Source organism: Pristis pectinata, chromosome 23 (genome assembly GCF_009764475.1).
Source record: "Pristis pectinata isolate sPriPec2 chromosome 23, sPriPec2.1.pri, whole genome shotgun sequence".
Taxonomy (NCBI): domain Eukaryota; kingdom Metazoa; phylum Chordata; class Chondrichthyes; order Rhinopristiformes; family Pristidae; genus Pristis; species Pristis pectinata.
This window is the reverse complement of record NC_067427.1, coordinates 14,298,126-14,323,830: the sequence shown is the minus strand read 5'-3', so window position 1 is coordinate 14,323,830 and position 25,705 is coordinate 14,298,126. Positions and strand designations below refer to the sequence as shown.

The 25,705-nt window shown below is 41.1% G+C and overlaps 1 protein-coding gene across 3 annotated transcripts in view; it reads right to left on the bottom strand.

Moving 5' to 3' along the window:
* Positions 1–25,705, bottom strand: part of kcnt1b (potassium sodium-activated channel subfamily T member 1b) — a 225,720-nt gene that overhangs the window by 67,259 nt on the left and 132,756 nt on the right. For all 3 annotated transcript variants that reach the window (XM_052036745.1, XM_052036743.1, XM_052036744.1), the window contains exons 10-16: positions 16,745–16,925; positions 14,316–14,480; positions 11,076–11,212; positions 8,021–8,084; positions 5,390–5,498; positions 4,422–4,530; positions 2,799–2,948 (exon numbers count right to left, since the gene is read on the bottom strand). In XM_052036745.1, the coding sequence (XP_051892705.1) occupies positions 2,799–2,948; positions 4,422–4,530; positions 5,390–5,498; positions 8,021–8,084; positions 11,076–11,212; positions 14,316–14,480; positions 16,745–16,925 (915 nt within the window). The remainder of the gene's footprint in view (positions 1–2,798; positions 2,949–4,421; positions 4,531–5,389; positions 5,499–8,020; positions 8,085–11,075; positions 11,213–14,315; positions 14,481–16,744; positions 16,926–25,705) is intronic.

Genomic DNA, 25,705 nt, shown 5'->3' with positions numbered 1-25,705 from the left:
TCCATTTGCATCCAGAAAGGGCACTCAACATCAACACCAAGCTTCCACTTGGTGGACCTGGCTTGGTTCAGTGGTATTTCCATTCTACACTGTCCTTTTCAACAATATTACAGGGACATCTTTACTTCTTGTGACTCTAGGTATTCCAAGTTTTTCCTGAATCAGAAGGATATATGTCAGATTATGGGTTGTCTTGTTTTGAACTCCGGGGGTGGGGGGGTTAGGGAAATGGGGCCATGCTCACTAGAAAAGGTATTAAGTACACACAGAGAGGATATTTACAAACCAGTGTGTTATAGAGGCTTTTAATCCTGTTTCAACAAAATTATCATCAGGCTATGACTGTCACTGGTAAGTCCAGCTTTTAATGCATTTCTTCTGTTGTCCTGAACCTTGCGAGTAAACCTGGGCCCATGTTGTCAGCCAGAATTCATTCAGCAAGGTAAGCAAAAGCAGAGAATGCTAGAGGCACTCAGCAGGTCAGACAGCAGTAGTGAGGAAAGAAAGAGAGTTGAAATTTTGGATTAAAGACACTTCATCAGAATTGGAACCAAGATGGGCATGTTTTAAGTTGCAGAGAGGGGAGGGGGTAAAGCAGAGAAATATAGAAAATAGGACCAGGAGAAGGCCACTCAGCCCATTGAGTTTGCTCCGCCATTAAATAGGATCATGCCAGATCCTCCATCTTAATACCATATTTATGCCGTCTCTCCATACCCTTTGGAGCTTTTCAAAGATCTACCTATTTCCTTCTTAAATATAATCAGTGATTTGGCCTTCACAGCATTCTGAGGTAAAGAATTCTGTGGAGTTTCATTGAAAATCATTACAATGGAAAGGTAATGGCTAAAATTGAAAGAAAGAATACAGGAACTGCAATAACTATACAATTCTTTCTGGTGCAAAAAGATGGAGAACAAAGCAACTTAACCATGGCTAACAAAAGGACAACATTAGATCCAAACAGGAGATGTATGAAGTTGACAGAAAAATAGCAAGGCTAAGGATAGTGAACAGTTTAGAATTCATCAAAAGTGAACCAAGACACATATATTCCTACACAAATTTAGAGGGAAAAACAGAGTACAAAGGAACATAAAAGTAGATTTAAAAAGCTTATACAAGTACGTAAAAAGAACAAGATTAGTGAAAATGAATTTAGGTCCCCTGCAGTTATTAAAGAACTTATATTTGTTTTATAATAGGGAATGATGAAATGGCAAAGCAATTAAACAAATTGCACTGTCCTCTGAGTATACAAATAATTTCTCATCAATGCTAGGTAATCAATAGTCAAAAGAAGAGTAATAAAATGAATGAGCATTAGTAAGGAAAACGTGCTGAAGAAATTAATGGGACTGAAAGTTGATAAATCTCCAGGACTTGATAACCTGCACCCCAGTATTTTAAAAGAGATAGCCATGGAAATAGTGGATTTGTTGGATGTCATTTTCCAAAATTCTACAAATTAGTGTTGGAAAGAACAGAGGGAGTGTCTGCAAAAGGATGCAGGCCAAAGTTTGTCAAGGTACAATGGCTGGGAGAAGGGAGTAGCTGGTGGAGATGGAAAAGTACACCAGGTGGTCATGAAGGGAACAGATCCTTTGAGATGCTGAGGAAGTGAGGGGCAGATGTATCTGGTGATGGAATCCCATTTGGGGTGACAAAATTATGGAGAATTTCATGTTGAGTCTGGTGGAATGGAAGGAGAGGAGAAGCAAAATCCTATGCTTGCTCTGGATGGGAAGAGAGGGGCGAGAGCAGAAGGGTGGGAATAGAAGAGACACTGTTATAAAATAAGATAAGATATCTTTATTAGTCACATGTACATCGAAATGCATCTTTTTTGCGTAGTGATTTGGGGGGCAGCCCGCAAGTGTTGCCATGTTTCCGGCGCCAACATAGCATGCCCACAATTTCCTACCCTGTACGTCTTTGGAATGTGGGAGGACACCGGAACACCCGGAGGAAACCCACGCAGACATGGGGAGAATGTACAAACTCCTCACAGACAGTGGCCAGATTTGAACCTGGGTCGCTGGCGCTGTAAAGCATTACGCTAACCGCTACACGACCGTGCCCGCTATGTATAAAACCCAGCAGTTGGAACAAAATTATGAAGGAACAATTTGAAACTGCAAACTGAAGCAGGAAGGGAAAACAGAGTGGTTTACCTGAAATTCTTAAGTCAATATTATGTCCTGACTGTTATAGTCAGGAGATGAGTTGTTGTTCATTGAGTTTACTCTGTGCAACCTTGGAGCAATATAGGAGGTACAAGACAGAGTTCACAGTGCAAGTGGGATGAAGAATTAAAGTGACAGATGACTAGGAGCTCAGTCACTGGGAGTTGTTTGGCAAATTAGTTACCCCGTCTGCATTTGTTTTCTCCGATTTAGAGGAGATCACGTTATGAGCATTGAATGCGGTACACTAAGTTGAAAGAATGGCATTTCAATTATAGAGTCATAGAGTACTGCAGCACAGAAACAGGCCCTTTGGCCCATCTAGTCTATGCTGACCTGATCTTCTGCTTATGAATAAAGTTCTGCAGTTGATGGAAATCTGAAGGGATGCCGCAGAGTCAGTCACAAAGATAGATACTTTAAAAAAAAATCTTGTTTTTCACTCCTAGCTGAAACCAATGGTGGAATCATGTTTTCTGGATTATTAGTTCAGTAACAAAATCATCACACAATCACATCTGGCGGGTCAGCAGAGAAAGCCTTATGTTTAAAATCCAAGGTTCCATCTAGTCCCAAAAAAGAATTGTTAATCTGAACATGAACTTCACTTACTTTTTGTGAGCATGAAATGAAGCATAGGTGAAACTCTTCCCCTCATATTCTCCAAAAAACTTGCTGTCGCTGAGTTTGATGTGATAGACTTCATTCCCTGAGCACCGACCATACATCCTCTGCCACTGTTCTGGGGACTGTTGTCCTTCCCTGTAACCATGGAGATGCAATCTTTTATTGGTTTAAATTCTTCACGAAGCATAGAAGCCTCGTGAGGTCTAGGTAAACGGAACAAGGTGAAACCCAAGGACAAGAAGATTGTTTAGCAATTCCTATTCTCTAACTACAGGAGAATTCAAGATTGGTATTAAGTATTTCTCAGTGATACAGTGTCACTATACACTATGAAGTGGCATTTGGCAATATAAAATATATTCAGCAACTTGTGTTTTTTGTTCACCGTTGCATGGAATGAATGATGGGAATGGAATAGGGTCCGAAAAGCTAATTTATCCAGAGGCTGTGTTTCAAGGATTCAATTATAAATACAACATTTGTACACCTCAATGAACAAAAATCTCTACTGCTAGCAATTTTTTTTTGCTGCATCTGCCATATTAAATGCCAAATAACACTTCAGTTTCCTGACAATGTAAAAACTTGCAATATCACCATGGATTAGTCTTTTGTGAACAACACAGTAACATGTGGACTTGTGCTGATTCCCCATATGCTGAGCTCCTGGTTTCTACCATGTTATATGAGGGTGTTGCTGATTAGTGCAAGTAAGAAATAAATTTTCACAAAGGTGTACTCCTGGGAGGAAGCAACTCCTACTGGGAGACATGAGGGGAAATCATAGACACACAGACTATGAATTTCTCCAAGTTGCAAGTTCAAAACACAAACCATTTTTGGTTTTCCCCATGCTAAACCTAGACAGGTTGATGATAGAAGTACTTTATAGTTTGTCTTGGTCATGCAACTGATTTTCATTCACAACAGAAGGGTTAACTGGTGGATTGCAGTGTTAGTTTCACCCAAGCTTCGTACATTGAAATTCTATCCAGTATATTTTCTTGTGTCTCAAAACAAACTTGAAGATTTTCTTTGAGTGTCTGACTTTTATTTCCAGACACTGTCAGGGAATGAAAGAAGCCACCAACATATTGTAGCTTAGACAAAAATGCTCCACTTACTAAAAATTACAACTCCCTTCTACATTGAAATTTGCAATCATTCTACATTTAATTCCATGACATGAGCTTCTTCAAAAACGCCAACAATGCATCAAAAAATACCAATTTAAGCCACACAGATGCTGGCAAGTTATAATAAACATGGGTGCAAGATCGTCACTGATGGAGAGCTCCATAGGGGCAATACATAATCTAAATAGGAAAACTTGGCTCAAAAATATGTACAAAGGATCAACTTTCAAAGCAGCATTAGCAAATCAGATGCAGAAAGGGTCCACAGAACTGCAGCAGAGACTCCAAATCATTTACCGATTACCTTCTGTCAACAGAAGGCAGCACTTAGATCTGAGTGAACCATTAATTCCAACCAGTAATTCAATATGAATCCACGTGCAACATCATTGCAAATAGATTAAAACATATTTTACGTCGCTCCAGGCAGATTAAAACTTTCCAGTGGAAGATGTGCAAAAATTTGACTTACTGTCCCCTGGATGTATGAACCAATAGAGTGATAAGAGTAGAGGTGGAAGGGCAGATGCAGTTCAAGGCTAACATGGCATACTTAAACTCCTCTTCACAAACTACATGATCTACAAAGAAATAGAAATAAGAAGTGATGAGGATACAGAAGAGCCAATCTTGTGTTTGTATTTTTGATACAAGGAAGTCCAGCTGCTAAACATTTGAAACAGATACATCATCAGAATTAAACTGCAGACAGAAAACCCCATAAGTATTCAGCAGATCATGCAGCATCAATGGGAAAAGAGAGTTAAAACTTCATCTTAATGACACTTGATTAGAAATAGTCACTGATGCCTGACCTGCTGAGCATTTCCAGCATTGTCAATTTGTGTTTCAGATTTCTAGCATCTGCAGTATTTGATTTTTCTGTGGTCAGTTTCATTAGAAATGTCAATCAGAGAAAATATTTTTGATATGCTTACAAAGTTGCTAAGAGCACAAATGAAAGAAACAGTGCATAGCCATACTGGGAGTCAGAAAGCCGAGAATGCTGATGGCCCACATTGTAGATCAGTGCCTTCCCATTGTTAGGGTCTATGCAAAACTAAAGATACCAGATTAGAAATGAGGGGAGGGTGGATAGCTAACACACAGTACCCGAGTTGATCTCATGATTTATTGCATAGCCGGAGAACCACAAATCAGGTTCTTCAGGTTAAACTATTACTTTGCATGGAGGCATTGCAGTTGGCCTCATTCAACAGGTCAACCTAGAATCCCTCAAAGTCAGTAAGCTTTGCAAAGCTGAAGCTCATATCATAACCATACAGTTTTCATTAGTTGTTGATTTTCAGTAACTTTTTTAGTTCTTGACTTATAATCTTTGCAAAAAGTCCAGTGTAATGGAGGGATGTGTGATATCCAGCAGTATTTTGGGCCAATTTGGAGCTTGAGAACATACAGTAAATTAAAAATTCAACTCACCTGCAAACTTGACATGAAATTTATTTTCAGGCTTCAGTATCTGTACATAGAGGGGGCAATTTGGGGCAAAGTCCTTTACAGCCCATGCTCTCAAGATGGTCTGATGATCCTTTAAAGTGCATAAAATAGCCACTGTTAGTTAGAGGTAGAACAATGCATCAATGATGAAAATAAACTCCCCCCTGATAAACTATAGTGAAGAGCAAAGCTACTCTTTGTAGACTCTCATGAATTCCTCCCATATCAGGTATTTTATTAGTTTGAGTGCAACAGTGATAGAAAATAACTCCCCCTACATTAGTGTCTATTACTCCTGTTCTTCTTAAATCCCAACAGGATTTTAAAACCCAAAGTTGGAGTCACCTACTTGTTACTTCATGACTTACATGATTTTCTTTTTAATCTCCTAGAAGGCTCTTTGATTTTCCCCTGGTTCCTTAATAGAGTGAAAAAAATTGCACTGGCTAAATTAAGGATTGTGCACCTAGCCCAGTACCTGATATTGGTACAGATGTGAAATTCAGTGTAACATTTACCTCCTTGGGCATGGCTCAAGGCAATGTTAGAGCAGAAACTTGAAGATGAGTGCTGGGATCAGTACAATCAGTGGTAACACACCAATGGGATCAGCTAGATACTCCAGATGATCTTATTATTCAAGTTCATTTCTATGTTATCTCTGATGCAGCATAATGCTTTTTGCATTGAGCATAAAGCCCTGCTTTTGTCAATTGTTCTACAAATACATTTTCTCTACCGCTTACATAGATGCATCTCTCCCTCTGCCTATCCAAACTAATAAGATGTAATTTTAAAAATCTAATTAAAATTGGATCAAAATGTTCTCATGAAATGAGGTTACCCTAGAACTGAACTGTAATGTATCTAGTTCTTCATTCAAGTGTTTTCTATTTTGTAAGGCACTAGCCATTAGTGTTGTACTACCATCCTCCTTCCACCAGAGGCTCTCAGAGAGCTATGTAGACAATACAGCTCAGAAGTTGTAGGAAAATCGAAATAGGCAGAATCACAAAGTGCCTGTGGCTTCAATTGGAACTGCATGCACTGTGAAACATAGAACCAATTTGAAAGGCCAAATCTGCCAATTTACCACTGGAAATGGGCAGGCATGGTAGTGTAGCGGTTAGCGTAACACTATTACAGCACCAGCGACCCGGGTTCAATTCCGGCCACTGTCTGTAAGGAGTTTGTACGTTCTCCCTGTATCTATGTGAGTTTCCTCTGGATGCTCCGGTTTCCTCCCACTTTCCAAAGATGTACGGGTTAGGAAGTTGTGGGCATGCTATGTTGGCACTGGAAGTGTGGCAACACTTGCGGGCTGCCCCCCAGAACACTCTACGCAAAAGATGCATTTCACTGTGTGTTTCGATGTACATGTGACTAATAAGGATATATTATCTTATCCAGTGACTGGGCCCAGATTGGCTGATATTTCCCCTTTCACAGATCCTGTGCCAGGTCAGACCTGACGCAGGATCCAAGTCCCCACTGATTTCAGTGGGGATCATGTGGCAAAGGTTCAGGGGTCAGGAGACAAAGGAAACAGTAAGTTACTTTTATGACATTATTTTGCTTTAATTTAATGTTATGGCTTTGTGTGTTTTTCTAATATATAATCATTTACATCAAGTTTCATTGTTTTAATGTCCTCAAATACCATGCATATTTAAAAAATGTTAAAAATCGATCAAAATTTCACAGCTGGCAAAGCCTTGCAGCCCCCAGCTGACAAAGATTGTGGAGTCATTTTGTGGGCAGGACCTCTGCAGAACACCACTCAGTGCCCTGTTGTTGTCCAGACCCTGCCACTGGATTCTGGAGGGCCAGCCTATTAAGCTGCTTACATCTGATCCTGGTAAGTGCGAGCATGGGGCAATGGTGGACAATAATTCCAGATGAGGACAGTGCCAATAGGATCGAGGACATTATTTCCATTCATTCTACAGGTCAAAAGTACTGCCACAGGTAACTTTTGCGGGCTGTGGAAATCATGGATGAGATTTTCCACCTGCAGAATATCAAGGTCTGGGGAGAGCAGGAGTGGGAAACCTTTTGTTCCACTGTAAATGAAAGCACCTTGGTTCCATACTAGAGTGCTTAAAATAGACTCATTTGATAATCCCATGTTGAGATACAATAGCATTATCACTGAAGCTTTAAGAGTAATAATCAGCTGCCAAATGGGAAAACTAAAAGGCCATGAATGGAGCACCTGTATGAAATACTTCCCGAAGGTTACCAGTTGTACAGGATTGAGGGAGAGTTTGCAGGAATTAAAGATTATCTGGGCACAGCTCTGAGCAATCAGGAGAAATATCACAGGAACATTAAGAGATGGGTGTTCTGTTTTTCATTATTTATGCTACATATTTGATATTTAGTAATTAAAATATTAGACATGCAAAACAGGTTGGAGACAGAAGGTCACCTTATGAAACCTCAGTAATGATGAGTTAACAATCCTATTCTACCCTTGTGTTAGAGGCCATATGATGAAATACAGGCTTGATCCCAGAACATTTACACTTCTGGTAGATTTTTCCTTTTACAAAGGGATCCATGGTTTAAGCCTCCTAGCCCACTCCTAGTTCACTTTCAAGTTTACTATACCGCTGCTGTACGGTCCACTTCATTGCGACTGCTCAAAATGAAACAGGCTTCTGCGTCATCCATCCTGTCACAAGGGAAGACATAAAGCATGTTGGCTTCTTAGTTATTCCATAATCCTTCAATACACTTGTGAATCAATTCTCAAAGGTTTACCTTTGAGATCCATACTTATCATGAAGTGATGTCACAACAGTTGCTGAATCATTAAACCAGCCTCCTCAATTTCCTACATCAAGGGCACAGCAACATTTTTCCGTTTGAGCTCTATGTTATTTTTAGATGATTTCTTCTTATTTATCAATTCTATCTTCTTACATACATAAGTTGTATAAAACTGGGGTAGATTCCCTGGTGTATTGGATGTGACTTAAAATATAATTTGTAGACTGGACACAGAGATCTTTAGTGGGAGCAAAGGGACATAATTTTCAAATTAGAATCATGTTATCTGCAAAGGAAATTATGAACTTAACGTCAAGACTGGTGGAAATCTGTAACTTTCCTCAAGCAGCTCTGGTGTCTGGGATACCGGAGCTTTCAGCTGATAGACTTAATTATGTATCAAGGAATATGGAAATGAATGTGGCAAATTGATTTGAGTTGCAGATTAGCCATGACTTAATTGAATTGCGGATCAGACTGGAGGGTTTGAATGCTTTCCTCCTTTCTCTTAGTGTTGTTTTGCTTGCATTTATCTTTTGCCTCAATACACTTCTCATCTCTTTATAGTAACTGAGGGCTGATACTGTGGATTAATGTTTTCTGGTATTTTCTTACAACGCAGAATGAGGCCCTTTGGCCCATTGACTCTATGCCAGCTCTCAGGGCATTCCCATGTTAAGCTTTGCGGAGTTCCTTTTCTGACATTCACAAGGTCCTGGAATTATTGCAAGTGCTAGTTGGGTTAAATGAAATTGTTGATTCCACATTCTTTTACATGACCTGCCAAAGTCTATCAGTCAGTTATCATCACTCACTCTTCTCATGTTTCAAGCTTAATTTCAAAATCCAAGAGCACCATGTGTTCCTCATGTCAATGTGAGGAAAGAGGATGTGCTGAAACTCTTGAAAAACATTAGGATAGATAAGTCACCAGGGCCGAACGGGATATATCCAAGGTTATTACGGGACGCGAGAGAAGAGATTGTTGCGCCTTTGGTGATGATCTTTGCATCCTCACTGGCCACAGGAGTAGTGCCAGATGATTGGAGGGTGGCAAATATTGTTCCTTTGTTTAAGAAAGGGAGTAGGGATAACCCTGGGAATTACAGACCAGTGAGTCTTACTTCAGTGGTGGACAAATTACTGGAGAAGATTCTTAGAGACAGGATTTATGGGCATTTGGAGAAGCATGGGCTGATTAGGGACAGTCAGCATGGCTTTGTGAGGGGCAGGTCGTGCCTCACAAGCCTGATTGAATTCTTTGAGGATGTGACAAAGCACATTGATGAAGGTAGAGCAGTGGAAATGTGTACATGGATTTTAGTAAGGCGTTTGATAAGGTTCCTCATGGCAGGCTCATTCAGAAAGTCAGGAAGCATGGGATCCAGGGAAACCTGGCCGTGTGGATTCAGAATTGGCTCGCTCATAGAAGACAGAGCATGGTGGTAGATGGAGCATATTCTGCCTGGAGATCAGTGACCAGTGGTATTCTGCAGGGATCTGTTCTGGGACCCCTGCTCATTGTGATTTTTAGAAATGACTTAGATGAGGATGTGGAAGGGTGGGTTAGTAAGTCTGCTGATGATACAAAGGTTGGTGTTGTGGATAGTGTAGAAGGTTGCTGTAGATTATAACAGGATACTGATAGAATGCAGACCTGGGCTGAGAAGTGGCAGATGGAGTTCAACCCGTAAAAGTGTGAAGTGATACACTTCAGGAGATCGAATTTGAAGGCAGAATACAAGGTTAATGGCAGGGCTCTTAGCAGCATAGAGGAACAGAGGGATCTTGGGGTCCACGCCCATAGATCCCTCAAGGTTGCGTGCAGGTTGATAGGGTTGTTAAGGTGTATGGTGTGTTGGCCTTCATTAGTCGGGGTATTGAGTTCAAGAGCCGCGACGTAATGTTGCAGCTCTATAGAACTCTGGTTAGACCACACTTGGAGTACTGTGTTCAGTTCTGGTCGCCTCATTATAGGAAGGATGTGGAAGCTTTAGAGATGGTGCAGAGGAGATTTAGCAGGATGCTGCCTGGATTGGAGAGCTTGTCTTATGAAGATAGGTTGAGTGAGCTAGGGCTTTTGTCTTTGGAGAGGAGGAGGATGAGAGGTGACTTAATAGAGGTGTACAAGATGATAAGAGGCATAGATCGAGTGGACAGTCAGAGACTTTTTCCCAGGGCAAAAATGGCTAACATGGAGGGGCATAATTTTAAGGTGATTGGAGGAAGATATAAGGGGGATGTCAGAGGTAAGTTTTTTTTAAACAGAGAGTGGTGGGTGCATGGAGCGCATTGCTGGCAGAGGTTGTAGGGGCAGATACATCAGGGACATTTAAGAGACTCTTAGATAGCCACATGAATGATAGAGAAATGGAGGGCTATGTGGGAGGGAAGGGTTAGATAGATCTTAGAGCAGGACAAAATGTTGGCACAACATTGTGGGCTGAAAGGCCTGTACTGTGCTGTAATGTTCTATGTTCTATATGAGGTAATTCACCTGTCAAATGAAGACCAGTGACCACACTGCTGTAACTGTGATTTATTTTGTGCACATAGTTTATTTATAACTATCCCCCAATCACTGCATTCTTCTGGAGAAATTATCCTGGTTTATTGGGAGAGTTGTGTGGTTTTAGCCATCAGTTCAGTTTATCACACACTTTCAATTGAGCTTTTATTTCTTGGGTAAATTGACTCTGTTGTACAACAAACTGTTAGCTGTGAAACCATCACACAGCCAACATAGTCTCCAACTCACTGGCTGACACAGTAGATGACACAGACATTCTGAATGTACAATCATCAAGTTAATACTCTGCAGGGACCACACTGGGTCTCTTCCTTTTGTTTCAGGTACAAATGCATGCCACATTGATATGACAACTTGGCTTACTTGGCTCTCATGAGATCTTGATCTTTCAATGCAGACCCCTGCAGGTAAATGACCCGCTGGGACCAGAGAGGAATCTGTAATACCCTGCGCACCTGAAGATCCATCTCAGTTGGGCACAGGATGACAACATAGTAATCCTGCAACATAAAGGAGACAAACCACTGGTTTGATTACACATCATGATAAAATAGGATCAAATGAGCACAAATTAACAATGCATTCAGATCAGGCACAACTTAACTTTAAATAATAATCTTCCATCCTTACTCATTTAAATATTAAAATATATTAACTGTATTTACATAGGTGGGCATCACAAAAGTGCTCAATACAGCCCTAGGAGTAGATTGCCCCATTGCATTATGGAGGCAGTCCAAAAGAGTTTCAGTGGTCTAATTCCTGAGATGGAAGGTTTGTCCTATCATGAGCCACCGAAGGAATTATATCTATATTCTTTGGAGTTCAGAAGAATGAGGGGTGATCTTACTGAAACAATCAAGATCCTTATTGGGAATGACAGGGTAGATGTTTAGATGCTTCCAATGGAGAATCTTGAATGATGAGACATTGCTACAAGATTAGGTGGTGGTCATTTAAAACTGAAGTGCATAGGAACTTCTCGCAGTAGGTGGTGAATCTCTGAAATTCTCTATCCGAGAGTCAAAGTCAAAGTCAAGCTTATTGTCGTATGCACAGATGCAATGAAAAACTTACTTGCAGCAGCATCACAGGGCACATAGAATCATATAAGCAGCATTCACAAGAAGAACATAAACTAAACATAAATTATACAATATTTTTACAAGAAAGAACACAATGAGAACAAAATAAAACAAAGTCCATTTTAGTGCAAAGTGATCAAAGTGGGCAGTGTTGCTATAATGAGGTAGTGATTAGGGTTGCACCAGTTGGTTCAAGAACTGACTGGTTGAAGGAAAGCAGATGTTCTTGAATGTGATATGGGACTTCAGGCTTCTGTACCTCCTGCCCGAATGGTAACTGTGAGGAGATGGTGTGGTCCAGATGATGGGGGTCTCTGATGATGGATATTGCCTTCTTGAGACAGTGCCTATTGTAGATACCACCAAAGGTGGGAAGGGATGAGTTGTGGAGGCTAGATCATTAGGGGTATTTAAAGAAGTAGATTAATATTTGAAAGATCAGGGAATTGAAGGCTGTAGGGTACTGGCACAGAAAAGGATTAGAGGCTTGGCGCAGATTAACCATTATCATATCAAAAGGCAGGGCAGGCTCGAGGGGCTGAGAGGCTCAGTCCTGCTCAGATTTTCTTATGTTCAAGCCACAAATTTGGAAGGGAACAGAAATGTTAGAAGACATTCCAACCTCACAGTGCAGTCTTGTTCTCTGTTGCAGCCAACAATTTAACAAGCCAGATGTTCAGCAACTTAAAATAAATTAAAGAGCAACTTGTTTGCATTTAAAGTTGTGCATTGCCTCCATGCTCAGAGACCTCCACTTCCCAGAATTACAACACATTCATCCTTGTTTTCAAATCCCACAGTGGCCATCTGACACTTCATGTATCCCCGTCTCTACAACTTCTCCTGTCTCAACAACCCTCCAAGGCCACCACAAGTCACCAATCCTTAAGTTTCACCGCTCCCCCACTGAAGTTACTCGTTAAATGTCTTTAACATCCATTAAGCTGTTGTTTACAATTTGCACTTTTGACCAATCTTTTGCTTAGTGTCCCAATATCTACTTACTGTTGAGTACCAAATCTTATTTGATGATACTCTTGTAATTTACTTTGGCACTTATTACTTCATTAAAGGACTTGTATACGTGCAAATTGTTGTTGCTGACTTGCCTGCACAGAAATGCTAACCAACTGAAGTTGGAAATAGAGTCATATTAGAAGGCACCAAAACACAAGGAAGCTGAAAATTATCTGTGCAGAACCTCAGCACAAGCCGAGAGGATAAAGGCTGGGCTTTTTCTTACCCCTAAGTTCGTACAAAGATCAGAGTTTGTTTTCTATCATTAGAAAAGTCCAGACTGCTCTCAAAATTAAACTGGCTGTCTTGCTCTCAATATTCATTTCAAAAATCAAATAATTAAAAATTAATGAAAATCCACTTGTTAGCTTTTTGGTCTGTTTATGTAAAGGTCCTTTCCCTTGGGAGAAAATTGTTAACCTTAATCATTTTCCTCACTTCCTGCCTTTGTGGTTCTCTGTTGCTGTACTCAGCCTTTCAATAAATGCATTTCTGAAAATGGTTTGGGAAGAAAATGTAGAATCACTCAAAATAAATCTGTGTCATTGAAATCTATTTCTGGAACAAATGCTGAAGCTGGAACTGTTCACTTTATAGCAAATTTCAGTCTTAAATGCTGCATGAAAACCAGCTTTTCCATACCTCATAAAGGAAGAAGGGCTTGAATTTATACAATAACTTTCATGTCTCCATTAAGATATCTCAACTCCCAGAGGAGCAATCCCATTCATCCCATTCCCCCTCTCCTTATTTCTCTGAATACCTGCGACTTATTTCCTCTCTCACATGCCCATCAACTCTCCCCTTTTTTTGCCTGTAACATGTAGAGGTCCTCCCCAGGTCATGAATGCCTGACTTATACACAGCCAATACATACAGACGGACACTGGGGAGACCAGTGGGATGGATTTGCTGGCTGCTTCAGGGCTGCAGGCATCTTCTGCCATCTTGGGATCTCAGCCGCTGGCTGCATTTATAACTTGCAAGTTGTTCAGGTTACGAACAGTTCGCAGGAACGGAACCCTGTTGTAACCTGGGGATGACCTGTACTAAGGGATAATTTACAGTAAGCATTTAACCTACCAGATCATCTTTGGGATGTGGGAGGAAAACAGAAAAATAAATGTTTCCAATTGTTTGAGCTTTTAACTATTTTTATGTATTTTAGTTTTAAATATTCTTAAATAATTTACATTTTTAATAGTTTAAATAATTCTTAATATATTTTGTCAGCTGGGGAGTATGTCTAACCCAGCTGTCAAGGATTTTTCAACTGTTTTGTAGCTGCAGCTTGTTCTGGTCCCTCACGGGATGCCGTTTATATTGCAGTCCTCCTGCTACCCCACGGAAGGTTCAGACATCTACTTTAAGCAATTTCACATCAGGAGAACTGCACAAAGCAAGTGTGTTCTGTTGGATGTCGACACAAGTCCAGGTGATTCAACTCTAACTGTAAATTCTGAACTACACAGTTACAGTGAAGGCCATTGTCTATTTTTACCTGAAGCCTTGGATGAGCATAAAATTCATTGAGGAAATCCATTAGCAGGTCGATTTTCAAGGAGCTGACACAGAGCACAACGTGTTTCTCTGTCTGTGCTCGATGCCGACTGTAATTCCCACCAGACTTCTGCCTTTCCATCCACAGGTAAACAAGCTCTTCAAACTGGGAAGAGAACAAAAATACTCTAGGCGACAAAGTAAGTTACCACCTAATGCCCTTTACTAAGCTCTTCACTGACATATATACTGGCATTTCCCTGTACAGTAACGTCAACCTTTGTTTCACTTTCATATAGGATTTTATAAGATTTGCTTATAGTGAAGAAAACTTGTAGGAAGTGTAAGGAATTGACCATTTCGGAAGTTTGCTTCAGCTACGTAAGTTATAAAATTTATCTTTCTCTGTGTAACTTCATACACATCAGCTCAATGTGGGCAGAAATTTGATGCTGAAGTGGCATCGACTTCAAATTAAAGAGTGGCTACAAGACGTGCATCTTTTCACATCATTATTTGTCATTTGCATAGACATCTGCAGGTTTAAACTGTTGATGTGAGGAAGTCCAATATCAGTATTAATTAGCTTTAGAGGATTTTATAATTTCTATGTTCTGCAGAACTTTTTTTTTCATTTTCTTACTTTCTCTCCAACATGTGATTTCAACCCCATCATTGTTTCAAAGGTTTTGGGTACTGATGATCAAAGTATGATTTGTAAAAGAAAGTTCTTTTCATGAACTGTAAGAAGTTTCTTTCAAGATTGGATCTATTTCTCTGACTTGGGCCTAATGAGGGATTGTCTTTTAAGAGATAATTGGTAAGTCACCAGACTGAAGATATTGGCCAACTTGTGGTTCAATTATTTTACTGAAAATGTTAAAAAAAAAGTACCTTCAATGAAATCATTTAAAATCTATGGCTTATTCAAAAGTCATTATCCTACAGGCAAAAATGAAATACATTATACTAGACCCATGTTAACCTTCCCTTTTCTGCGATAAATGATTTGGAATTATGCCACTTTAGCTATAGATACAGGTTTTATGGCAATTCACCACACATTGTCTAGAAATTGCATCCCACTGGACCAATCCCTCACAGTAACAGGCAGATATGATAAGATATGATAAGATAAGATATCTTTATTAGTCACATGTATGTCAAAACACAGTGAAATGCATTTTTGCGTAGTGTTCTGGAGGACAGACGCAAGCGTCGCCACGCTTCTGGTGCCAACATAGCATGCCCACAACTTCCTAACCCATACGTCTTTGGAATGTGGGAGGAAATCGGAGCACCTAGAGGAAACCCACGCAGAGACGGAGAGAACGTACAAACTCCTTACAGACAGTGGCCGGAATTGAACCTGGGTCACTGGCGCTGTGTAGCAGTTAGCGTAATGCTATTACTTGGATTCAGGTTCACCTATATGAAACCAGAGCCGAAGGCAGCTGCTTTGTATCCCCAGACAGCTCACCAGTGATAAGAATCCGAGATTGATACCAGTGGGAAGGGATGGGGAAGGTGAGGGGGAATAATTGAAGATGGGATGAGTAGGAGAGAACCTATAGGGAGCTGGCAATGTCCTTGACCACTCTGAAGTTGCCAAGACCACTCCTACACATACCAGCTCCACTTAAGTAACAATATTTAAAAGTTAACACTTTACTGGTTCCCTTTTTAGAATCACAGATTTGGCTGATGGAGACCATAGTCATGACTGGTGCTGTTGTATTCAGAGCAGTCTAAGGTGATCGTCTAACGGCCATCCAGACCATCTCTATGTGTAAATCCTATCACCATTTGCCCTGCCTTAGCATGCAATGATCACAACTGAGATGTACCGGCACCCCTTGCCAGGTGTCATTGGATTTCTGGGTTATTGAGCTTCCAGATGCATTGTTCCTCACTAAGAATATATCCCCGTTAATTCCCTACACATCATATACCCAATCTAATTTACCTGCGTTTTGGGAACTTCCTGCTGAGCTATTGAAGTTGACTGTGAACCCATTCTCAGCAGGAGAGGAATATAACTTTGAGGTTGCCATTAATGCAAAGAAGAATGGAACACTAACTGGAGCAAAACACAAAATGCTGGAGGAACTCAGCGGGTCAGGCAGCATCTATGAAGGGAAATGGACAGTTGATGTTTTGGGTCAATACCCTTCAGGAGTCCAGTTCCTCCAGCAGTTTGTGTTGCTCCAGATTTCCAGCATCTGCAGTCTTTCTTGTGTCTCCGTGGAACACTAACTGTTTCACTTTCCATTAATGCTGCCCGACCTGTTGAATATTTTTTGTTTAGTTTTCATGAGAGTAGCTTCCTGTTCATCCTGTTTGAAACTCTCAACTCATAAACTGATAATGGTCAGTAAAAAAGTTAACAGCAAATATATAAACATTCCAGTGGCCAGACTAGCAACGTACCTGGAGAGGCAACACTACCAAAGCAACACATATCATTATGACAACAAGGAGTTGCGAAGGCCAGATCTGTGGTGTCACATCACCAAATCCAACTGTAGAGAAGGTGACAATGCAGAAGTAGAGAGAATTGAAGAATGAAAGGTTGTCTCCTGCTCTCTCCAAATGCTGGATTCCACATGCCCTGGAATATCAATGGAATCGTTAAAAGATTAACATCTTGACCATATAACATCTGAAATGTATGATGAGAATAACAGCAAAGCTTAAATGAAGGAAAGCTTACAATCTTTGGAATAGTCGTGTACAATTAAAAATGTAAAACTGGAAGCTGCTATTAGAGATGTCCTATTCCTCCACTGGTTGCACAACTGAGTCTTCACTCACACTGCATGCTGTAAACCTACTATACAGGTGGTCCTCACTTTACACATTTAGCTCCGATATCCTTGATTTATGCATCTATTTTATTATCATAAATTGTGTGGCACTCTCTGCTCCCAGGATTACATTGTATCAAAACACCCATGGTCTACTTCACCTTTTTGATTTATGAAAGTTTGCTTAATGTTACAGTTTCCAGAAATCCAAGCCTTTTGTAAGTCAAGAGATAATTGTATCTGCCCACTAGTTCCACACACAATACAGCTTTGAAGGTCTGTCTGTAGTTTCAGGAGCTTGTGAACACTTAATAGTGTGATAATTGACAGCCTCTCTTGCTTTGAAAAAATATTTTTATAACCATGGTGTTCAAACTCTCTCAAACAAAAAGCAATGGAGAAATTGTTTTTAAAATACTTTTCCCATTTCCTTTTACCTGTCTCCATTAATCCAGGCTGTGTTTCCCAATCTATACATCACTATTTGTGTGTCATTTAAATACTGTATACTTGATGGTTTATACTTTCTCACTCGTACTCTGTGTGTCTCAGCAAGGACTCCGCAATTTTCTTTTCCCTACGTAAAACTGTGGCTTTCTGTTCAGACACTACAGATTCCCTGCAGAGAGCACTGCATTGAAAAAGACACCATTTTAAAGGAAATCTCTTCTGACAAACTCATAAAAGCTCTGTGGGTGGCTGTCAGCAAGGTAAATGCCAAATGCCATTTCTTTACCATTGAGTGCAAAATTTGGGACAATGTTATTGTTACCTCTGAGTGCAATGGCTTTTAAGTCATTTCTTCCCTACTCCTTTGTTGACTGCAGTTATACACATGCCAAGAGGCCACCATACTGGCTATTTCCAATGCAGAAGATTAGACAGAGGCATAGAAATTGGTTTACATGACGCTCATCTAAAACAGCATTGCAAAAATTGTATGACTTGAATTTTAAATAAAACAGCCTAAAGTCAATTGACAGAAGACATGACACTGGAAGAAGTCTCCAAGGATAGGAGTGCACACTATGAATACTAGCACTGCAGCCAAATGCCTTTCCTAGGAATGGATACAAAGTCATAGAGTCATAGAGGGAGACAGCATGGAAACAGACCTTTTGAACCACTGAGTCTGCACCGACCATCAGCCTGCACCTATTTTTACACGAATCCTACCTTAACTCATTTTATTTTCCCCACATCCCCATCAACTCCTCCCGAGATTATACCACTCACACAAGGGGCAAATTACTGTGGCCAATTAATCTACCGATCAGCATTGGCTTGGGATGTGGATGCGGAAGGAAACGTGAGTATCCCGAGAAAACCCATACAGTCTCCAGAGGGATGTGCAAACTCCACACAAACAGAACCGGGGGTCAGTGTTGAACCTGGTGAGGCAGCAGCTCTACCAACTCTGCCACCCACAACTTTCTTCCTTAGCTGGTTGAGCCATTCTTGACTTCTGCAATGCAGCAATGAGTGAAGTGTTGTTTGGGGACACACCTCAGCAGAGTCAGCCTGCAAGGATTCTAAGGCAAGGTTTTTGAATGAGAGAATGTCCCCGATTTTGACAGCAGTGCAGACACTTGTGTTTGGTTGCTACGCGAGGTTTGCCCCACAAGTCCCTATACTGTGGTCAAAGTATAAGTTTTGTGATAAAATGCAGGGAATCAAACCCAATCCTTCCACGACTGCGTTGTAAAAATACTATAATGTTCCATCAGATTAACAACTCAAACTGACGAGTAGATAACTGCAACAGCATCATCATTCTTGAATAATATTGACATTAATCCAAACAGAAGGCTATGTTAAGAGAGTCACCTTCATTGAAGATACAAGGACTCCCTAGGACTTACTGAGGATCTCCATTAACCACTCAAATACACTTCATATTTCTAGCTAGAGAAAAACTATGGTTTGCGGCTATAAGGCCATTTTCTTCTTCTCACTTGGTTAACTATGAACCAATCACATTTCAGAGGAAAAGCCATAATAAATCAACTGATTGATTATACAAAAAAATCCAAACTAATTAGCTCATTTTGCCAAAGAAATTCTATCACTTTCTCTCAGCAGCAACCTTTTTTTCTCACAAGCAAGCAACATCTTAACACTGTTCCTACATGTTATAAATCAACTGTCACGTTACAAAATTTAATCTGTAGTGATATAGAGATTGTACATATCAAAAAAACTACAGTAAAGCTTTGTTACGCTTGGGACTTTGCTGGCACTGGGCGAGTGGATTTTCTGGTCTAACTTAATTACTCCAATTACTACTCCATCACACTTTTAATTCATTTTCTTTAAAAAATATATTACACAATAGTATAATAAATTTCCCAGCAAACCCACTGGAACATGGGAATACCAGCCCTGGTGTGTTGAGGGGAGTGTGGGACCAGTGCCCCGGTGTGTTGAAGGGAGTGTGGGATCAGGGCCCCAGTGTGTTGAAGGGAGTGTGGGATCAGAGCCCCGGTGTGTTGAAGGGAGTGTGGGATCAGGGCCCCGGTGTGTTGAAGGGAGTGTGGGATCAGGGCCCCGGTGTGTTGAAGGGAGTGTGGGATCAGAGCCCCGGTGTGTTGAAGGGAGTGTGGGATCAGAGCCCCGGTGTGTTGAAGGGAGTGTGGGATCAGGGCCCCGGTGTGTTGAAGGGAGTGTGGGATCAGGGCCCCGGTGTGCTGAAGGGAGTGTGGGATCAGGGCCCCGGTGTGCTGAAGGGAGTGTGGGATCAGGGCCCCGGTGTGCTGAAGGGAGTGTGGGATCAGAGCCCCGGTGTGCTGAAGGGAGTGTGGGATCAGAGCCCCGGTGTGTTGAAGGGAGTGTGGGATCAGGGCCCCGGTGTGCTGAAGGGAGTGTGGGATCAGGGCCCCGGTGTGCTGAAGGGAGTGTGGGATCAGAGCCCCGGTGTGCTGAAGGGAGTGTGGGATCAGAGCCCCGGTGTGCTGAAGGGAGTGTGGGATCAGAGCCCCGGTGTGCTGAAGGGAGTGTGGGATCAGAGCCCCGGTGTGCTGAAGGGAGTGTGGGATCAGAGCCCCGGTGTGTTGAAGGGAGTGTGGGATCAGGGCCCCGGTGTGCTGAAGGGAGTGTGGGATCAGGGCCCCGGTGTGTTGAAGGGAGTGTGGGATCAGAGCCCCGGTGTGTTGAAGGGAGTGTGGGATCAGGACCCCAGTGTGTTGAAGGGAGTGTGGGATCAGGGCCCCGGTGTGCTGAAGGGAGTGTGGGATCAGGGCCCCGGTGTGTTGAAGGGAGTGTGGGATCAGGGCCCCGGTGTGCTGAAGGGAGTGTGGGATCAGGGCCCCGGTGTGCTGAAGGGAGTGTGGGATCAGGGCCCCGGTGTGCTGAAGGGAGTGTGGGATCAGGGCCCCGGTGTGCTGAAGGGAGTGTGGGATCAGGGCCCCGGTGTGCTGAAGGGAGTGTGGGATCAGAGCCCCGGTGTGCTGAAGGGAGTGTGGGATTAGGGCCCCGGTGTGTTGAAGGGAGTGTGGGATCAGGGCCCCGGTGTGTTGAAGGGAGTGTGGGATCAGGGCCCCGGTGTGTTGAAGGGAGTGTGGGATCAGGGCCCCGGTGTGTTGAAGGGAGTGTGGGAACCAGGGCCCCGGTGTGTTGGGGGAGTGTGGGAACCAGGGTCCAGGTGTGTTGGGGGAGTGTGGGAACCAGGGTCCCGGTGTGTTGGGGGAGTGTGGGACCAGGGCCCCAGTGTGTTGAAGGGAGTGTGGGACCAGGGACCTGGTGTGTTGAAGGGAGCACGGGTGTCAGCACCTGGTGAGCCAGATGCTGAACCATCTGGATTTCCAAACAATGGTTAGTTGATTATTGGAATTTTACCGATTCGACCTCCCACTCACAAATTCACAGTCTCACTGAAAGACCATCATTGTCACTTTATGATAAGAGTTTAATATAAAGCAAATTACCGAGGGGACTCATTAATATTTTTGGGAAGTGCTTTTGGATTTACTCAAAATAGTCCATGCCACCTTGTAGAAATGTCAAAACTGCAAGCCCAATTATGGGCCATTTGAATCAGTGTAATGACAATTAGGAGAACCTACAGCCAAGACAAACCATTTAAAACTCTATAAAATTACATTAATCACTCTGAAATGGGTAGTTACTGTACAATTACCATCACCTAGATATTTCCTGTGATGTTAGTGCAATGCAATAAAAAAACACATCACCAGCAATATCACAGTAATTAACAGTGTCTGTTCTACAAAAGTTTTCGCAAAAGCTGAAATGATGCACATTAGTTTAAAAATTGACAGAAGAATATATTCAAGATAAATCTAACTGCCTATATTTATATCGTACCCCAATCACCCTTGTCAAAATGTCTCCATGGTTCCAAAACATTGTGCAGTGACCTTTGCCATGTGAAGAGCCACAGCAGTCATTCTGCATCAGTCCTGTCACAGCACTGAGAGTATTATTCCCTAGTTTGGTGATCCTGATTGAGTGAATATTGGTGAGCACTATTTGATGCATTGTGCAGTTGGATCTTTAACAGATAAAGTGTAATAGACAAATAAGATAGGGACTTAGCAAGTCATCCAAAATTTGACACGTCCCAAAACCATCTCAACTATGAATCAGATTGATGAACTTGTAGCCAAAAACCTACTGACCTAAGGAGAAGAGTGTCACCAGATGAAATGTAAATATCTTTTATGTACTGAGAAGCCAATTCCCAAGTCTAATCTGCTGCTGCCAAAGGTAAAATATGATAAGGAAGGAAATAAGAGAGGAGGCATTAAAATGACTAAGATAATTTTTGTGAATTATGGAAGGAAGGAAAGCTGAGGGAAGGAAGCAACTTAACAAGTATTAGCCATGGTTTACTAATTAACACCCTTTTCCCGAGAGTCAGATTTCTCAGGCTTGATGTGAAAATTTGGATTTGCAAAGATTCGTAGCCTTTAAGGATGGATGGTATACTAATGGTTGGTTTGGGGGTGAGGGTTCGGTTTAGAGGATTTGCAACTGAGAGGGTGATTGGCATAGAAAGTGACAACTTTATAACTAGTTACACAATATAAGCTTTCTGATGTGTCTATCTCATACAAGGTATCTTTATTAGTCACATGCACATTGAAACACACAGTGAAATGCATCTTTTGCGTAGTGTTCATGGCAAATGTTTTGCTGCTAGCAAAGAGCATCACCGATTTGGGAGCACATATCAGGAGGATATATACTTTCCACCTATTATATTCACAGTTCCCACAGGGGATGGAGGCAAGGATTCTTCTCAGCATTAAACTCATCCTGCAAAACTATAGGATGCTTCACAGGAGGTCTGTGGATACGTGGCTATCTTATTGCATTGGTGAGAATATGGAGTGAAGGAGGTGAACAGAGAATTACATGGGTGAGTTTAAGGGAAAGCTCAATAAATATAAGAGAGAAACAATGAGGGAAATAATAGGTTGAGGTTAAGTGTCGGAAGAGGATCTTGTGGCATGTCAACACTGAGGCAACTGGTTGGACTGAATGGTCTGTTTCTGCTCTATACATTTTATGTAACTTATGTTGAAACTTCCAACCCTCCAATACTTGGAAGATTTTTTTATTTTGGACATGTCTTAATGTTTATTATTCCTATTGACTTAATAACCAGCATTCAATGTTCCAGAAGGTTAAATATTTTCTGCTGAAGTTGCTGTCCAATATGCACCAGAATTCTACTTTCAGATTGTTAAAATGATGTGACAAAATGATGAAGTTGGACTGTGGAGTCATACCATCCACATAGTATAAAAGGTGAGAGAACACAAATCGTATTATGTACAAGGTAGCATGATGGAGCTCTTTATTTAGGGTTATAGATGACTGGAAGAGGGTTTGAATGGAAACCTATCACAAACAATGCTCCTTCCCTAACATTAGCCTATCTGCTGCTAAAACTCTTTTCCACATCTTTGCTTTCTTCAAATTTTACTATTCTAAGGATGTCCTGAGTGGTCACTCAAACTCCACCAACTTCAACTCCTCCAAAACTCATTCAGTGGCACTCCACTGTGCATCATGTCTTGCTTCAATGTATCACTCCTTGCTTTACTGAGGATTCCTGCTCATCAATACTTCAGATTTAAAAATGCTCATGCACACTTTTTGATCCCTTCACTGCTTCAATTCACCTGTCAGTCACACAAACCCAAAGTAATTCTCTACTGCTCTGACTCTGACCTCGTGGACCCTCTCCTCAACACAATTATCAGGTGTGCCTCCAGGTACTTCAACTGAACATCTCCTCTGTAAACTTCTCCAGCTCTCAGCCTCCCTCTGCTTCCTTAAGAATCTCCTTAAACATACAATCCTGTTTAAGTTTGGACCATTTTGTTTACTTATGCCTCCTTCACTCTCCAAAGGTGCAGGACAAATATCACAGCATTTTTCTGTTCTTTTCCACCTCTCCAGTGGCCCTTTATAAAACCATAGACTTCTCAGATGTTGCTTGTAACTGGAAGCCTCAGCCAAGCTGCTGTAATTTTAATGTCAGTACTTTGTTTTTTTTTTGCCAGAAAGTCTCCCTGAACCCTTCACCTTTGGGATTGTTGTTATTTGTGCTATTTCTGTTGTCTTGGGTATAAATTATCAGCTCTTACGATTGTCAATGCTGTCAGCTCCTTCTGGAAACCCTTGATCACATCCGGAGGGAACCATTCTATATTTGTTCTGTCTATCTTTTTTTTATCATGTGTGTTACACTTGGAACACAGCAATTATGAACCCTGATATACTGAAATTTCATCTGATGCACAAACCATTTCAATTCATTTCTGTTCACACTAACAAAGCTGTCATATGAGAAGTACACCAAGCCTGCAATCCAGAATTCTCAAGACATTGCATATACAAGGACTAGTTATTTTAATTATTTATTATTTTAATAAGCAATATTTAAAAATTCTGTGTTTCTCTGGCACATTTTGCATCCTTGGGACACTCCAAAGTGTGTTGCAGCCACTGAAGTACTTATGAATTTTAATCACCACTGAATGCAAGGAATTCTGCAGCCAATGTGTGTGCAACCAGCAATTCTAGAAAACACATTGTACACATAAAAAAGAATGGTGTCGATGTTGGGGCAGAGAACCATTTGTGTACTTGGTATCACTGCTGAGCTGTCCTAACCCAAATATAGGACAAGTTGTTTTTACTCTTGATAATGTACCTTAACTGAAACCGTTGCTTCAGAATCCCAAATTACGAAGAGGACCTTTAGTCGGGGATTCCATTGATGTCACCGTCTGTAGATTATTATTTGGAGTGGCCATTGATTGATATTATGGGCAACTGAATCCGTTGCATTTTACAATAGGAAATGTGTGAAGTTTCATTCCTTCATGTTGTGAGTTTTTTTTTTGAGATTTTGACAAAGTTTCAAATTATTTTTTCTGTAGCAAACTTGTGCATTGGGAGGAGTTTAGATTTCTGCAGAGGACAAAGAAATCAATTGAGAGAGCAAGAGTAAAGTATGAGAGCATATGTTGTTGGGAACATAAAAGTGGACTGTTAAAGCTTCTGCAAATATGTAAAGAAACAATTAAAGAAAATTCAAGTGCCGGTCCCCATGGTCAGAACAGGAGAAGTCATAATAGAGAAGAGGGAAACGGCAGAGCAATAAAAGACATATTTTGGTTCTGCCTTCACTGAAGAGGACACAAGTATCTTCCCAATCAAATGAAACTAAAGGAAATTAGGATTAGTAACAGAATAGTGTGGAGAAATGAATGGCACTGGTAAATCCCAAGGGCCTGGTAATTAATACTCTGAGATGAAAGTTAAGTAACTGTGTTTAATAGTGAATGCATTGGTTGCCATTTTTCAGGATTATATAGATTATGGAATGGTTCCACAGATTGGAGGGTGGCGAATGTAACCCAACTATTTAAAAGAGAAGGAGAAAGAAATAAGTAAACTTCAGAGAAGTTACATCAATAGTGAGGAAAATGCTAGGGGCTATTATGAAGTTTGAGATAACAGGTTACTTGGAAAATATCAAATGGATTAGACAAAGTCAACGAAGGGGAAATTATGTTTGACAAACATACTGGTGTCTTTTGAGGGTGTAACTGATTGAATAGATAATGGGAAACCAGCGGATGTTAATGCTTGGATTTTCAGATGTCTTTGATAAAGTTCCACAAAAAGGTTAGAAAGGTTAGTGTGTTCAATTAATGTGCATGGTACTGGGGAATAACATATCGGCATGGATTGAATAATGGTTGGAAATAAGAGTGCAGAAATAATTGGGCCTTTTTTGATGTTCAGGCAGTACCATAGGGATCAGTGCATGGGTTTCAGCTACGCAAAATATACATAATGATTTGGAAGAGGAAACAGAATGTAATATTCTGAAGTCTGCCAAATGAACCAAGTGGGATCATGCATTGTGAGAAGGATGCAAAGAGGCTTCAAGGCAACATAGATTGAGTAAATGAGCAAAAACACAGCAGGTGCTGCATAACCTGGATAAAGGTGAAGCTATCTACTTCAGTAGTCAATACAGAAAGTCAATGTATTACTTAAATAGTGTTAGATTGGGATGTGTTCATGTACAAAGAGACTT